Source organism: Balaenoptera acutorostrata, chromosome 5, assembly GCF_949987535.1.
Source record: "Balaenoptera acutorostrata chromosome 5, mBalAcu1.1, whole genome shotgun sequence".
In the NCBI taxonomy this organism is placed as follows: domain Eukaryota; kingdom Metazoa; phylum Chordata; class Mammalia; order Artiodactyla; family Balaenopteridae; genus Balaenoptera; species Balaenoptera acutorostrata.
In genome coordinates, this window is record NC_080068.1 from 80,264,370 (window position 1) to 80,279,862 (window position 15,493).

The window sequence follows — 15,493 nt, forward strand, 5'->3', positions numbered from 1 at the left end:
AGCCCTGAGACGGTGCTCATTGTCTTCCATCTACTTTTGAAGGCTGCTGGACACAGACCACAATTCTACCTCTCTCTAGGTCAAGTCAAAACACATTTTCAAAGGTTACAGGAACTTTTAGGAGCAATAAGAAGATAATGAAATCCATGTGGTTACATTATCTGGTAGCAGAAAGTGAGAGCAGGAATCTATTGGTGAACTCTCAGAAGTTCATCTGATCGATCTATAAAGCAGCTGCGGCTCCGAAAAGCCGAACTTGGAGCCCAAGAGGGTGTCCAGCCTAGGGGACACCCAACTACTGCCCAGACACCAGTTCCACTTTGTGAGACTTGGTCTTCTTTACATTAAATTCTGTTTTCAAATGAAAAAAAAAAATTAATATATTTCTTTACTGTACTAGTCCATGCCCAAATCATAAAGATACTACGCTGTTCCACAAAAATGAGATTGCATTTAGGGCATAAACACTTCATTCTCCTTTCTAGCCGTTATAAATTATTTCAAAATTATCAATTTCCTGTTGGAACAAGTTAGAGTGACTCAGGAAAGAGAAAATCAAAACATAGAATAACTATCAGTGGCACAAGAGAAAAAAGGAAAGAAAATGAGAAAAGAAATGTGCTGAAAAGTGAACTAGGGAATTAACTGAAAACTTAGACTGGGTGGCCCATCCAAAAGTGAACAGGAGGATAACAGAACTTGCCCACTCTCTTAAGGGTACCGGCTGAGAAGGGAGGAAGGTCAACACACAAAGGCCAAAAACACAGTGTACTGATATTAGGGTCACAGCTAAGGGGCCCTAGAGTTGGCCGATGAAATTAAAAACAATGTTGGCCACTGTATGTGACCAAGAGTTCAGGAAAGGCACACAATTGCCAAAGCCAGCTGGAAAGCAGAAAGCAAATGGGGAGAGTTGCTGTGTGTGCATCCAAGTAAAACTGCATCACGGTTACGTTACCAGAAAAGCAGAGGCTGTTTACAGGGAAAATAGCAAGAGAAGAGCACATAACTGAGCATTAAAACACCTTGAGAATAAGCACTCAGGAAGTATTCTTTTAAAAAAAAAAAAAAAAAGGCAATATACTTCTGGAAATTAAAGACTTTTTGAACATCCTTCACTGATTTTTCTCTAGGCTTTCTGGCCTAGCAGTAACTTAAACAAATATAAAATGCATGTTTAGAAGCTATAATGGTTATTATAAATTGACTTACAGAGAGTCCAAAAGAAATAGGAAAATGGTCCTGAATCCCAAACTCGAAGCTCTTCAAAGACAGAGCCCTGCAGGGCAGCCCCAGCCTCTGAGATAGCACCCCTCACACAGAAAAGCTGAACAGAGCTGTGGAAAAAGAGGACAGGAGGCCAACTCTGCACCTCCAGCATATGAAGCGGAATTAACGGAAGCTCCATATCTGAATAGCACGTAAACCAGGCTCATACTGTATGGGATTTATCAGTAGTGCTATCTTACATTCACATTGCATTTTTATTACAAAGAGCTTCCGGGCACTTTATGTAATTCTGAAGGCAGCTGTACAATGTCAGTCCCATTTTATCAAGGAGGAAGGTGAGGTGACAGGGACTGGCTCCCTGCAGGTCAAGGAGCTTTCCGTGTTAGCATCCACTCGTAAACTTCACTCTCGATGCTCTACACCAGTACCCTCATCAGAGCAACTACTCTGCTCCCACCACAATGCAGACAGAAACTCTCCTCACCTTTTCTAAGCACAATCTAAATATTCCCCAGTTTCCCCTACATGTGTAACAAATGAAAATAAAATTCAGGGAGAAAAAGAAGTTTCAGAGCTTCAGAAAATCCTCAACACTCTGTTTTACACAGTGTCCTGGTAAAATTTTAAGAAGAGAGAAAAATGCCATACCTGCTTCATCTCCCCAACATGGATGTGAACTTTTTGTTTCTCTTCATATAAACATCTCAGGAAAGAAACAATCAATTCATTCTCTCGCTGCTCATTTTTTGGTCTCAATTTCTTAATGAAAAAAAAAGAATATATTACATTAATTTTTAATTGTCGCCAAAACTGCTAACCCATCCCTTTGAAAATGCTAACAAGCTTCCATTCATCGACTAGTGCTTTTACCCAATGACCTCACTAGGGGGCACCAATGATCCTACAACTGGAGATAATTTTTAAACAGAAACAGATAACGAAGCCAGTGGGCCAGATTTAGCCTCTGACCTCTGATGTCCTTATACCTAAAATAAACATTTCACATCAGATAGAGGCATAGTCAAAATATTTAATAAACAGTCTTAAAAACGTAAGAAAAGGACAAAAATCTGTGTAAACACCCAGAGGTCAAGAGCCACAATGGTTACTTATTTATAAACTCTTATGGTTGGAGAACTGGAAAGGAAACCAGCAACGGGATCCAGGGCCATGGTTCCTTCCACATGTCAAACATGTTTATCATGAAGCACTTTCTGGAAGCCCCACAAGGCATACACTTGCACACAAAATTTCATGGCATGGACTCAATTTTTTTCCTCTGGTTTTTAAAAAATTATTTGTATGCCTTTTATTTTTCACGCAAGGTAGTGGCAAAGCACACTGGACTAGAAATCAGGTCATGTAAGTTCAAGGTGCTGCCTAGAAGTGAGACCAAAAGCTTGTCATTTAAGCTTAGCTTCTCTGTCCGTTCAAATGAAGATTATGCACGAAATACGCTCCAAGGTCTTTTCCAGCCCCAAATACTTTGGATTTGAAATACCAGAGTTCATGTTTAGAAGACCATCTAATTTAATGTATTCAATTATTTTTCCTGAATATGAAGAAAACAAAACTGAATTACTCTGGAGATTCACAAAGTTTCTGGTCTATAAACTTTAGAAAAATATCTTTTTTTTATAATGACAGTTATCCATTGCCCTGCTCCTCCTCCTCCCTCCCTACTCCAAACCTCTAGCCTGCCCTTTAAATCAAAGTCAGGGTGTCTAATAAACGGATCAATTACACAAGCATCCGAGTCCGGGTCAATGCCATTCTTGGCAGCCCAGCTGACTAAGGAACAATTTTACCCCTCATGTCACAGACTAGAAGCAGAGGTAACACTAACCGAGACCTTCTAACATTCCTCTCTTAAAGACAAAGATCATTTTAAATAAGTTGTTCCTGTTACTCAAGGAAACAATAGTAAATGATTAGAAGAGGTTGTTTTCAATGAGGACTTCCTGTTCTTTCAAATTTCAGATTTAAGGATTAAATATTTTAAAGGTCAGAATAGATGCTCTGAATCTGGATGCCAAGCCATGAACCTTGATGTTATAAATTTTTACATGTTTTATGCAACACGTGGGTTGTTCCAGAGAAAGTTTCCATCAGATCTTCAAAAGAGGAAAGTGGTAGTCACGTACCACAATCCCAACTTAATTCTGCTGACCTTGGGACGGTTACAGATATACTGTGAGTCTAAAAGCCCCCAGAGGCAACAGGAACTCTCACTCATTGCTGGTGGGAACATGATATGGTTACAGCCACTTTGGGAGCCAGTTTGGCAGCTTCTTACAAAACTAACCATGTTCCCACCATGTGATCCAACAATCGTACTGCTTAGTATTCACTTGAATGAGTTAAAAATTTATGCCCATACAAAAGCCTGCACAAGAATATGTATAGCAGCTTTATTCATAATTGCTAAAATTTAGAAGCAACCAGGTGTCTTTAAACAGGTGAATGGATAAACTGTGGTACATCCAATGAAATATTACTCAGCACTAAAAAGAGCTATCAAACCATAAAAAGACATGGAGGAAGCTTAAATGCATATTGTTAAGGGAAAGAAGCCCAACTGAAAAGGCTACACAAACAGTATGATTCCAACTGTGTGACATTCTGGAAAAGACAAACTACGGAGACAGTAAAAGATCAGTGGTTGCCTGGGGTTTGGAACGGAGGTGAGGGGTTGGGGGATAGTGAAAAGGTGGAGCATAGAGAATCTTTAGGGCAGTGAAACAATTCTGTACGATACTATAATGGTGGATACATGCCATCAAACACATGTCAGAACCCACAGAACGTACCACACCAAGAGTTAACCTTAATGTAAACTACAGACTTTAATTACTAAAGATGTATCAATATTGGCTGATCAATTATAATAAAGGTACCACACTAAGACAAGATATTAATAGGGGAAACTGGCTTGGGGGAGGGGCATGAGAAGGTTTATGGGAACTCTCTGTACTTCCACCCACTTTTTCTGTAAAACTAAAACTACTCTAAAAAATAAAGTACATACATATTTTAAAGTCCAGGAAAGAGAAGCAGGCAGGAATTACGAAGCCTCTGAGCAGGCACCCAAGAGCTGACCCATTCCTTCTTCTCCTATTCTTCAATCAAACCTTTGAGCTGCTCTCACAAGGAAATTTGTATTTTTCTTGGAGAAATTCTTCGCAATCACTTATTTCAACATATCAAAAAAGGCTAAGAATGCAGTAACAGGAGAGGAGCATCATTAATACATTCTCTTTTCCTCAACATATACATGAAAGAAACTACTTGAATGGACAGAAAATGAGACTAAACAGCACAATGTACTACCCACAGCTGCTGCCCAGACACTGCATCACGGAGCTCGTTAAACATCACAGGGGAGAGTCAGTGAGGCTGAGAAGACCATGTCTGTGGTGTCATACAAGGTCAAGAAATAAACCCTTTCTTAAAATAACTGAAACATGACTAGGGGCTACCCTGCCATTGAGTGAAAACGATTAGCAAGATGTCATCTCCTGAGTGCCTCCCAGGGAACTTCACCATCCTGCAAAGGGACAAATCATTATTTCCTGAAGGTGATTTAACTTTATAAACATTCATGAGTCAGAGAGACAGGTCTGAGGAAAATAATGGGGAATGAAGTTGGATAACATCCCTCTGCAGTCAAAAATTAACTTGCTTATTACTCAAAGCTAACCTACGGAGTCAGGATGGTGGTCACCTGGGGCAGGACCAAGGGGGGTTCGGAGGGACTGGAAACGCTCTATTTCCTAATCTGCGTGCTGTTGCACAGGTGTACTCATCTTATAAAAATTCACCGACATACAGCCAGTATTTTATAATAACTATAGAGTATAACCTTTAAAAATTGTGAATCACTACGTTGCACACCTGAAATTCATGTAATATTATAAATCAACTATATCTCAAAAATTTTTTTTTATTTCATTGAACTATACACCACTGATTTGTGTGCTTTTCTATAGTTATATTTCATTTTTTAAAAAAGAACAATACAAAACAATTAATTGCCTGTTAAAAGCAACAAAGCCAATGTTGTTACGTGTTTCTTAACCTCATTTCTATGAGGGCGGGCCTATAAATTGGGTGTAGAATCAATTTGAAATCAATTTCTAACACTGCCTAATGAATACCAGAATGCTGAGAAAGCCTACGGTCTTCTGAGGAGTCTACTGAAAACGGCAGTGCTCACCTGGACTGCGGCCTGACATCTTTTTAAAAAAGTATAAAGAAATCTTGTAAGAAATAATTTTAAAACCATGGAAAAATCCAATTAAGCTGCTCTACATTCTGTACAAAGTAAAAAAAAATTCCTCCAACCACTTATCTTTAACTTGTGAAAAGTCACATTATTTAATCCGTTATTGACATCTACTGACTATAAATCTACTTGAGTTACCTATTGAGTTTTTTTTTTTTTTTTTTTTTTTTTTTTTGGCTGTGTTGGGTCTTCGTTTCTGTGCGAGGGCTTTCTCTAGTTGCGGCGAGCGGGGGCCACTCTTCATCGCGGTGCGCGGGCCTCTCACTATCGCGGCCTCTCTTGTTGCGGAGCACAGGCTCCAGACGCGCAGGCTCAGTAGTTGTGGCTCACGGGCCCAGTTGCTCCGCGGCACGTGGGATCTTCCCACACCAGGGCTCGAACCCGTGTCCCCTGCATTGGCAGGCAGACTCTCAACCACTGCGCCACCAGGGAAGCCCCACCTATTGAGTATTAATTAAGTCATTCCCTGAAATACACTCATTCAGATGAAGAGAATTCAACTTTGAGACAGTTTCTTTACTAGCCCAACGCAGATTGAAAGCAACTTCTCCCTGAGGACGACCGATGTAGGCTCAGCACACTCAGCCAGCGGGGGACGCGGCACACTCAGCCAGCGGGGACAGCACCTGGACAGAGCCAGACCCCCCCCCAAGGGTCACCTTCTTATTCACCCACTTCGACATGTTTGAAAAATGTACACTTCAAAAAGGTCCTAAACTAAAAAGTGGCTCTGCAGTGTCTTGAGTCCTCTTAGAAGGGTTAGCACACCCACACGCCCACCCGGCACCAAGTCCTCACAGAGCTCAAACTCAAAGCCGGCTTATTTGCAGCAGTCATAATTCCCCAGCACCATCTGCACAGTAATTAATGATTTCTTTTTCTTTATGGTTCTGTTTGGGTTGCACTTTTTTTTTTTTTTGCATGAAATATTTATTTACAAAAACACTGAATATGTATGTTTTAATAACTAAGCAATCATGTACTATTAACTTCAATAGTAATTGCATTCGTTTTATAAAAATTTGCCCTTGGAGAATTTCCTCAGAAACAAATCATTCTCCAGGAAAAAAACCGTACAAAGGAAAATATTAACCATTCTATTTAAAAGAGGTATCATGACACTGCAAAGCCACCTTTTTCCTTATGATCTGTTTGAAATGCATGATTTTCAAATGCATTAGCAGGCACTACTACCTAAAAATAAACTAGTGACTTGGTTTATAAAATATTTTATAAAAAACAAGAACAGTCATTGAGGAAATAATTTAATAAGACTACCAATAAGCCATCAGAAGAAGAGATCCATGTTAAATTTGTATTATTCGAAAAAGAGCCACACCTACAATGATGGAGGAAAAAGTACGAGCTGGCCTTTCAAAGCCAATGAACAATGACTTCCCTTTGGTCTTTAAACCAATCAAAAAATTACAGAGCCTTCTACAACACCACACAGGGATCCCAGGATAGTAACTGAATCCAATTTTTTAAAGCAAACTTTTGTCACTGATTTTCTCTAAAGTCTCTTTGCCACTTTATGTATTGAGTGTCTCACACTCACATGGATCAAAGAGAATTTCAAAATCACATACATCCATCAGGAACACAGTCATTACTGCAGAAGGGTATCTGGGGTATTACCTGCCCTGATTCACCACACTGTTTTGGGGAAAGCTACACAGTGCTATCTAAATAAAAAAGAAAACAAACTCACATTAGGGGAGGAAGGTGCATCTTCTATGCTTGCTAGAAAGATATTCCCCAAAGTGACTTGATGGCACTAAAACAGCAAAGTGGGCTAGCATCAGATGAAAAAGGACCCAGCTCTGGGCTTCCCTGGTGGCGCAGTGGTTAAGAATCCACCTGCCAATGCAGGGGACACGGGTTCGAGCCCTGGTCCAGGAAGATCCCACATGCCGCGGAGCAACTAAGCCCGTGCGCCACAACTACTGAGCCTGAGCTCTGGAGCCTGTGAGCCACAACTACTGAGCCCGTGCGCCACAACTACTGAAGCCCATGCACCTAGAGCCCATGCTCTGCAACAAGAGAAGCCACTGCAATGAGAAGCAGACGCACCGCACCGTAACGAAGAGTAGCCCCCACTCGCCGCAACTACAGAAAGCCTGCGTGCAGCAACGAAGATCCAACACAGCCAAAAATAAATTAAAAAAAAAAAAGAAAAAGGACCCAGCTCCCAACACAAATGCATTAACAATCAGAAGCAAACTGTCCATCCATTTATGAATTCCAAGTACAAACCACATTAAATTTGTCTGAGAGTACTGCGTACTTAGAACTCTAAAGATCCTTTAAGAAAAAACAAAGTAGTGTGTCTCAAGTCAATTCAAAAGAAAATAAGAAAACTGAAAGGCAACTGGAAATTGTGAAAGTTACATTCTAAGCTATTTATGAAATTAAAAAACTCTTCCTATGCTCTCCTTCAAACAAACATATGCCAACCCTACTGCAGAAGATCAAGGGAAGGAGAACTCGAACATGTGATTAAAAAGACAAAGACAATTCTTTAATTTTTCACTCTAACAGAAAACAGATCACGGGCCCTGTCTGTAGCCTTTCCCTCAGTGAAGAGGGAGAGAGAACCTACAGTCTAGACTTGCTGGCCGTCTTGTTTTGTTTAAAGACTTCTCTATGTGCAGAACCCCTGGCACTCTCCTCCCCACTAGAGACTTACGCTTTGTTCTGATGTACTCTCCTCCCTAGGAAAGTGCCACAAAACCACAGAAAATGCCCCTCGGCTAAAGCAGACATGAAAGTTTTGATGAGCTCATTAAAGATTCATAACGAACAGACTACAGGCATGCCAGCACACATGGTGTGGTTTCCCGAGATAAGTGCATCTAAACGCAAGGACGACAGTGCGTTTCCGGGCTTAATGCAGAAAACCGACGAGCTTGGGTTTTCTTCTGTATTTTGTTTTTATGTTTAGGTCTGATATACCGTATAGTAGGTAACACCTAAATTTATTTTCAAAGAGCGAGGAAGAAAAGTTATGTTCAATTTCATGGACCAAATGTTAAATCCTTAAGACTCTCACACTTAGGGCTGAAATCCCAAGCGGGAAGGAGCTAGCAGAGGTCTCCCAGGGAGAGCAGTGCTCAGGGACCAAAATCCAGGTCCCCTGTCTCCCAGGCTGAGGCTCCCTCCACTTTATTATTTCCTTTCTCTCGTTCCTCAAGGGAGAGTTCCCCTGGTTTAGTAGTTTTCACATGAAAAACCAAGCCCTGATACCAATCTGCAATTCTGACCTGGCCCCTGTCCCAAGGCTGTTAAAGCTTAAACCAAGAGGAACTCAGGCCCACTGCCTTGAGGATCTGACAGGTTTGCTTTGCTATTTTTTATAAATAAAATTTCACAGAGAAGCTACCTCCTTTCTTCCTTCTGGAAACTTAAAACCAGTACTGTACCTGAACCTCCTCAAAAATAGTTGCTTGCTCCTGATTAGTTAATGTTGTCAGGTGCTTCTGGAGTTCTAGTTTGGTTTTGGAAGAATTCATTCCTATTAAGAGAAAAAAAGAGACATGAGAACAGTCTAGGTAACAGTTACGAGGTAGAGTTAACACTTTCCATGCTCACTCCCCCCTCTTACATGGCTTAACCACCTTCTTCAGGCTTCTGAGGTTTTATGGAAATTCCAATCAATAATGTCGGTGACGGTGGTGACCCTGACAAGAAGCAACATTCTTTGCTTGAGCCCTCACGTGGTAGGCACTGACTCAAACATCAGGCCTGTATCATTTCATTTAATACTCAGAACAATCTGGTAAAGAGCCCTCACGTGGTAGGCACTGACTCAAACATCAGGCCTGTATCATTTCATTTAATACTCAGAACAATCTGGTAAAGAGGACTCGATTAGCCCCATTTTACAGTTAAGGAAGCTGAGACCCAGAGAGCTCACTTAATTCCCCAAGACCCCTTACTGGACTCTACGTCAGCTTTGTGTGGTTCCAAATTGCTTTTTTTCGCCACTACTCCATGTTAGAACACCTCACACAACCAGAACATTGTCCGCAGAAAACGATAAATTCGCAGGGAGTATTTATATGTAAACTAGACAATCTCCCTTAAGGAAAAACAACTACTGCCCCATTTGAAAACTGACCAACGTTCTTCTCTTACAGGTTAGGCTCCTTCACAAGAAAGTGATTTGTGTGGCAAACAACTTTCCCTTTACCACCACATGCTTAGTAACAGTCTTATGGCCACTTAAATAACATGACAAAGGATTCTGAGGGAAAGTCATTAAAATAAAGTTGCAATTTTAATGTCCATTAGAATCTGGTATTTCAGAAAGTTCCTTCTCCATACATATATGGCTCAGACCCTGTTTTGCCTTTTCTTGGCGCCAGAGATAAATGCTACCCATGATGAAAAGATTTGGGATGAAAGGATTTGCTGACCTAACTATCGTGGAAAAAAACCTGCTGCTCATTACTTTTATTCCAAGGGCAGTCCCGTCCCCATCCACATGCCACCCCGTCTCCTCCTCCTGAGGGTGAGCCACTGGGCAGGGCCTTGGCCAAGTCTCTGGGCCAGATTTATCTACATTACTAGGATGGCCAGAGAGGACAGCTCTGAAATCTAGAACAGGGACTTGGAAATCAGGCCTCTGTTTTACAGATGAGTTTGCTGAGGTCCGGAGAAGCCAGGCGACTGACAGGTCAGGAAGCCAATCAGCAGCCAAGCCTGCCCCAGCACCAGTGCTCCTCGCTCGCCCACCCCGCCCCCTGTAGCAGAAGGCAGGGCCCTCACCCTCCTAACAGGCAGTGGTGAGGCCGCTGCGCCTACTCAAACCACTGCAGCTCCCAGAAGTCCTTCCTCTTTCCACCACCGTTTTTTTTTTTTTTTTTTTTTTTTTGGCCAAGAAAACCCTAAGAGGCCACCATAAAAATAAAAGGCAATATTTCTTAAGTGATTGCTGTGCCACTTCATGCAACACTACATAAATAATTTCATCTGATCCTCAACATAATCCTTGGAGTGGGCACTATTTTTAGCAATCCCAAGGTCTATAGATGAAGAAACTGAGGCACAGTGAAGTCAAATGTCTTGCCCAAGGTCATCAGCTAAGGAAGGGACAGAGTCAGAATCTGACCCACATCTGTCTGCCCCCAGAGACCACCCTAGGACACTCCACTGCACCTTTACCCAGGCAGTCAAGTCACCTGACGCCGCTGCCTTCAACACTGAAGTGAACTGCTAAGTGAAATAAGTCAGCCAGAGAAAGACAAGTACTGCATGTTTTCACTTATACGTGGAATCTAAAAAACAAACAAATATAACAAAACAGAAACAGACTTAACAAAGAACTAGTGGTCGCAGGGGGGAGGGAAAGGGGGGAAGGGTGAAATAGGTGAAGGGGATTAAGATGCACCAGGGGATTAAACTACCAGTTATAAAATAAGTAAGTCACAGGGATGTAACGTACAGCACAGGGAATACAGTCAATAATGTCATAATGATATTGTATGGTACATAAGATATAAAAATACTGACTCACTATGTTATACATCTGAAACTAATAATATTGTAAATCAACTATTCTTCAATTAGAAAAAAAAGAGGTCAGTAAAAGTGCAGAAAGGACAGATGAATTTTAACAGAGCACAGCTCAGGTACTCCTCAGGCAAGCTGTCAGGTCATACAAGCCAGGCAAACAGAGATGCCTTTACTGCACTAACTACTTACATGTTGAATCAAAATAGTGTTTAAATTTACGAGTAAAATTAGCATTCAGAAATCATTAAATAAAAATCCTCCCTGCATATGGATGTCAATGACACAGTGCAAACATCCTCTCTTGGACACACTGTACTGCTTGATGAGACACTCACATGTGGAGAAAAACCCCAAGAAGAGTCAGACTAATTATATATACTTCTAACAATCTCAGGTGAAATCATACAGACTACTCTTCATATTCAGCAGCTCTGGAGAGATCCTTAGACAGTTCTATCCTTGTCTTCAGGGTGCCTCAATTCATTAGGTCCTTCCTGCCCCATCTCAAACCAGAGGTGGTCTTTGCAGTCCCAGCGCCTGCTCTCCACGGTGCACCCTCCACAGGGCTTCTCACTGCCTTCAGCCTGGGGTGGGGAGGGACAGGGGTTTCTGCAGCAAGAAGGCGGCACCCCCCACGTGATGCCAAAAGGTTTTAGAGGGGAGAAGCGAGGCAAGTGAGCCCGCCTTCACGTTGTCTGGTTGAAATGGCTCTTACTAAAGGGAGCTCTGATGAATGCCTTTGCTTTGCTGAAGGCAAATTTACTTAGAGAGCAAAAGGAAACCTCAGTAAAACTTTTTTTTTCTTTTTAGTGAAAGTATAATTCATTCCAAGAATTCCCAAAATGCTCCTCTAAACTTTAAAATAAGCAAAACACTATATAAATACTAGCAGTTGTACATAGTTCAAACACAGAATCAGCACAGCTGCACCCCTTACATGTTATTAAGTGTCCAAGAGCACCCATACGTACAGTGTATTTATTCTATTTTACAGATTCCAGAGCATACTGACTATATCAATCAAGAAAACAGTCTTGGGACTTCCCTGGTGGTACAGTGGTTAAGAATCCACCTGCCAATGCAGGGGACACAGGTTCGAGCCCTGGTCCGGGAAGATCCCACAGGTCGCGGAGCAGCTAAGCCCATGCACCACAACTACTGAGCCTGCGCTCTAGAGCCCGCGAGCGACAACTACTGAGCCCGCGTGCCACAACTACTGAAGCCCACGCGCCTAGAGCCCGTGCTCTGCAACAACAGAAGCCACCGCAATGAGAAGCCCTCACACTGCAACGAAGAGTAGCCCCTGCTCACCGCAAATAAAGCCCGCGCACAGCAACGAAGACCCAACGCAGCCAAAATAAATAAATAAATAAATAAATTTAAAAAAAACAAAAAAAACAGTCTTTAAGTCTTTCTTTTTGTTGCCATGTCATTGGTCCTCTCCACATTTATGGAGTTCCTGGCCAGATCATAACTTCCTATTAGAACTACTCCTATGGGAACACACAATGAGCTTTAATAAACGACTTCATTCTACTTACTAGGGATGCAATATAGCAAAAAGCAAGAACCTTGAAATGTTCATAAAATAATCAGCATCTCCCCTACTAAGGATGGCTCTAATAATGTGCCATCTATACTTTAGAAATGCTTCCCATCATGTAGGCAAAACATAACCCTCACTAGTCTTCTAATTGTCTTATTCACTGGATGTTTTTACATTAGCATAGCTTTCTGCTTTGCTTGGATTTTATCCAGTAAAAAGATAAATGAAATGATAATTCCGAAACTATAGCAGCAAAATCCCCACCACAATTAAACTTTTCAGCTATATTTTTCTGAAAGCTAAGCCAGACCAAAGAAAAATTTATCAAGTGGAACTCTGGAACCCTTCCAGTTCCTGCCGATCAGGATCTGCTTCATCTTCAAGGCCAAAGTCATTGTTGGCTTCTTAATAAGCTCATAAGAGACATTTCTGTCATCATTTACCTTATCTTGACAACCCCTAAGGAAAGGGTTAGTGATCCTCTCAGATGGGATCTCTTGTTAAAGCACACGTTTTCTTGTTCCCAAATATATTTTGTATAATGTCAGCAAAGAGTAACAACTAGGAAAACACGGTTGAAAATGCTAATCATTTTGATTCATTTTAAAGAGCACTGGAATGCCAGCAAATGAAACTTCAAAGACCTTAAGATGATGTCAGTTTGTCTTTAAAAAGGGAAATCAGATACGACCTCAAACCCATCAGGATGGTTATCAGCCCAAAATCCCAGAAACTAAGTCTGCTTATCCCTGAAATGTGCAAATAATCCCTTTTCCTCCCACGAAGTGGTGAGGATTAAGTGGATGATAATACATGTTAAAGAAAACACTTAGTACAGTGCCAGGCACATCTTAAGTATGCAAACCGTAACAGGTACTGCAGTTTCTCCCGAAGCCCAGCTTCTAGAAATCGTAGTCCATACTCGCAGCATCACTTCCTGTGCTCTTTCTCATGGGCTCCTCAACTGCAACCTACCTTACGGCCACTCTTTCCACTAAAACTGTCCCGGCAGAGGTTATCGATGACCCTGTAACTGACTTACCCGGTGGAAATTCTTTGCTCTCTTGTTACGAGACCCCTCCATGGCAGCTGAAGTGACTGACCACTCACACCACCTTGATAACAATGTTCCCTGTGGTCCCCTTACTCCTCCACCGCCCTCAGAGCCCCTTGAGGGGAGATGGTCTAGGCACAGTGCCTGACATACAGAAGACAACCACCTATGAGCCCTGTAACTAACACAAGCCTCCACCGGGCAGAACCTTCCAACGAATTTGCCCAGGACCCTTAACTGCCCCCTGCCCACCCTGCCGCCCTCCCACCCCGGCTCACCCTCAATCCGCTCACAGAGCTTGTGCAGGCCCTGCAGGGGGCAGCCCTCACACAGCTGGGCTGTCGCCTTCGCTGTCTGCTGCACCGCGGCCACTGTGAAGGCCTGCTTCAGGGTCATCATGATCTCATCCACCTGATCGAAGAGAGGAGACTATAGTCAGCAAAAAGTCCATTTAAAATGAGCTGGGCAGACGGGACTTCCCTGGTGGCGCAGTGGTTAAGAATCCGCCTGCTAATGCAGGGGACACAGGTTCCAGCCCTGGTCCGGGAAGATCCCACATGCTGCGGAGCAACTAAGCCCGTGTGCCATGACTACTGAGTCTGAGCTCTAGAGCCTGTGAGCCACAACTACTCAGCCCGCGAGCCACATGTACTGAAGCCCACGCGCCTAAATCCCGTGCTCCGCAACAAGAGAAGCCACCGCAATGAGAAAGCCTGCGCACCGCAAGGAAGAGTAGCCTCCGCTCACCGCAACTAGAGAAAGCCCGTGTGCAGCAACAAAGACCCAGCACAGCCAAAAATAAATAAATAAATTTATAAAAAAAAAAAAAAGAGCTGGGCAGAGATTTCAGGACTCTGTGGAAAGACTCAGTACTTTAAGATTCTTCTGGACTATTAGTCACAGGTTAATAATCATAATACCTGCTAGGATTACACGTAGCCTAGAAACACTACAAATGCTCGAAGCTCTTCAAGGAGATAAGGTAAAAACTAGACGCAAATTAAATACTGAACGAAAACCAACTCTTCTGATCAAAAGTCCAAAATGACATTTGAAAAATGCTAAAGCAGAGGGTGAAAGTGAGCAGGCCTTTAAGAACGATGAAAACTGAAAATGCACATCCAATTAAGTCTCGGGTATGTACTAGCTGGTTATCAAATAGTCACGAAAGAATAATTAAAGCCAAATAATATGTCAATGAGGCCATATGGCTTTGCTAAGTAAAGAAATCATGAGGGTGAAATCCCTTGTAAAGGAGACTTTAAGGTGAGAACGGCCCCTTCTCACTTACCAGGGCTTCATTTGTGCACTGAAACACGTAACAGACGAAATGAAAGCCTCCACCTCCCGAAGACTCTCGGCAGATAAACCCAAAGTGGTCCACATGTCTAATACCCTGTTGAAGGCAGGGACAAGAACAAGGAATGGTGAGTTGTATCCAGAAGAGGCACCACTGCCAGACATGCAACTGAAGATTCACACAGCACAATTTTAAAGGACACTATAAAAGTATTATTTTCTCAGATATTTTAAATGTCTAAAAACATCTCTCAAATATGAAGTTCTACTAAAATGTTACTCTGATTATCCCCACAATAAGAGAAGTAGGATCTGAAAACTGGAGTTTTTACTGCTCATTTTAGTAGAAAAAGGAAGTGGAGAAAAGCTGACACAAAAAAATGAGAATTCTTCTTCGGTATCAAGGAATAAGCAGACGAGAGACTAACATACAAACACATGTGCACACACATGCAAACACATGCAGGCACAAAGTTTAAAAGATTTAAAACATACGTACTACTAAAATAACAAATACGTAAATACTGAAGTAAACTGGTAGGAAGAATGAGTCAAAAATTAT

The 15,493-nt window shown here is 42.0% G+C and overlaps 1 protein-coding gene across 7 annotated transcripts in view; it reads right to left on the minus strand.

The window, feature by feature from the left end:
• Positions 1 to 15,493, minus strand: part of TBC1D1 (TBC1 domain family member 1) — a 201,814-nt gene that overhangs the window by 84,400 nt on the left and 101,921 nt on the right. For all 7 annotated transcript variants that reach the window (XM_028165582.2, XM_007178830.3, XM_028165583.2 and 4 more), the window contains exons 4-7: positions 14,924 to 15,028; positions 13,911 to 14,043; positions 8,938 to 9,029; positions 1,879 to 1,989 (exon numbers count right to left, since the gene is read on the minus strand). In XM_028165582.2, the coding sequence (XP_028021383.2) occupies positions 1,879 to 1,989; positions 8,938 to 9,029; positions 13,911 to 14,043; positions 14,924 to 15,028 (441 nt within the window). The remainder of the gene's footprint in view (positions 1 to 1,878; positions 1,990 to 8,937; positions 9,030 to 13,910; positions 14,044 to 14,923; positions 15,029 to 15,493) is intronic.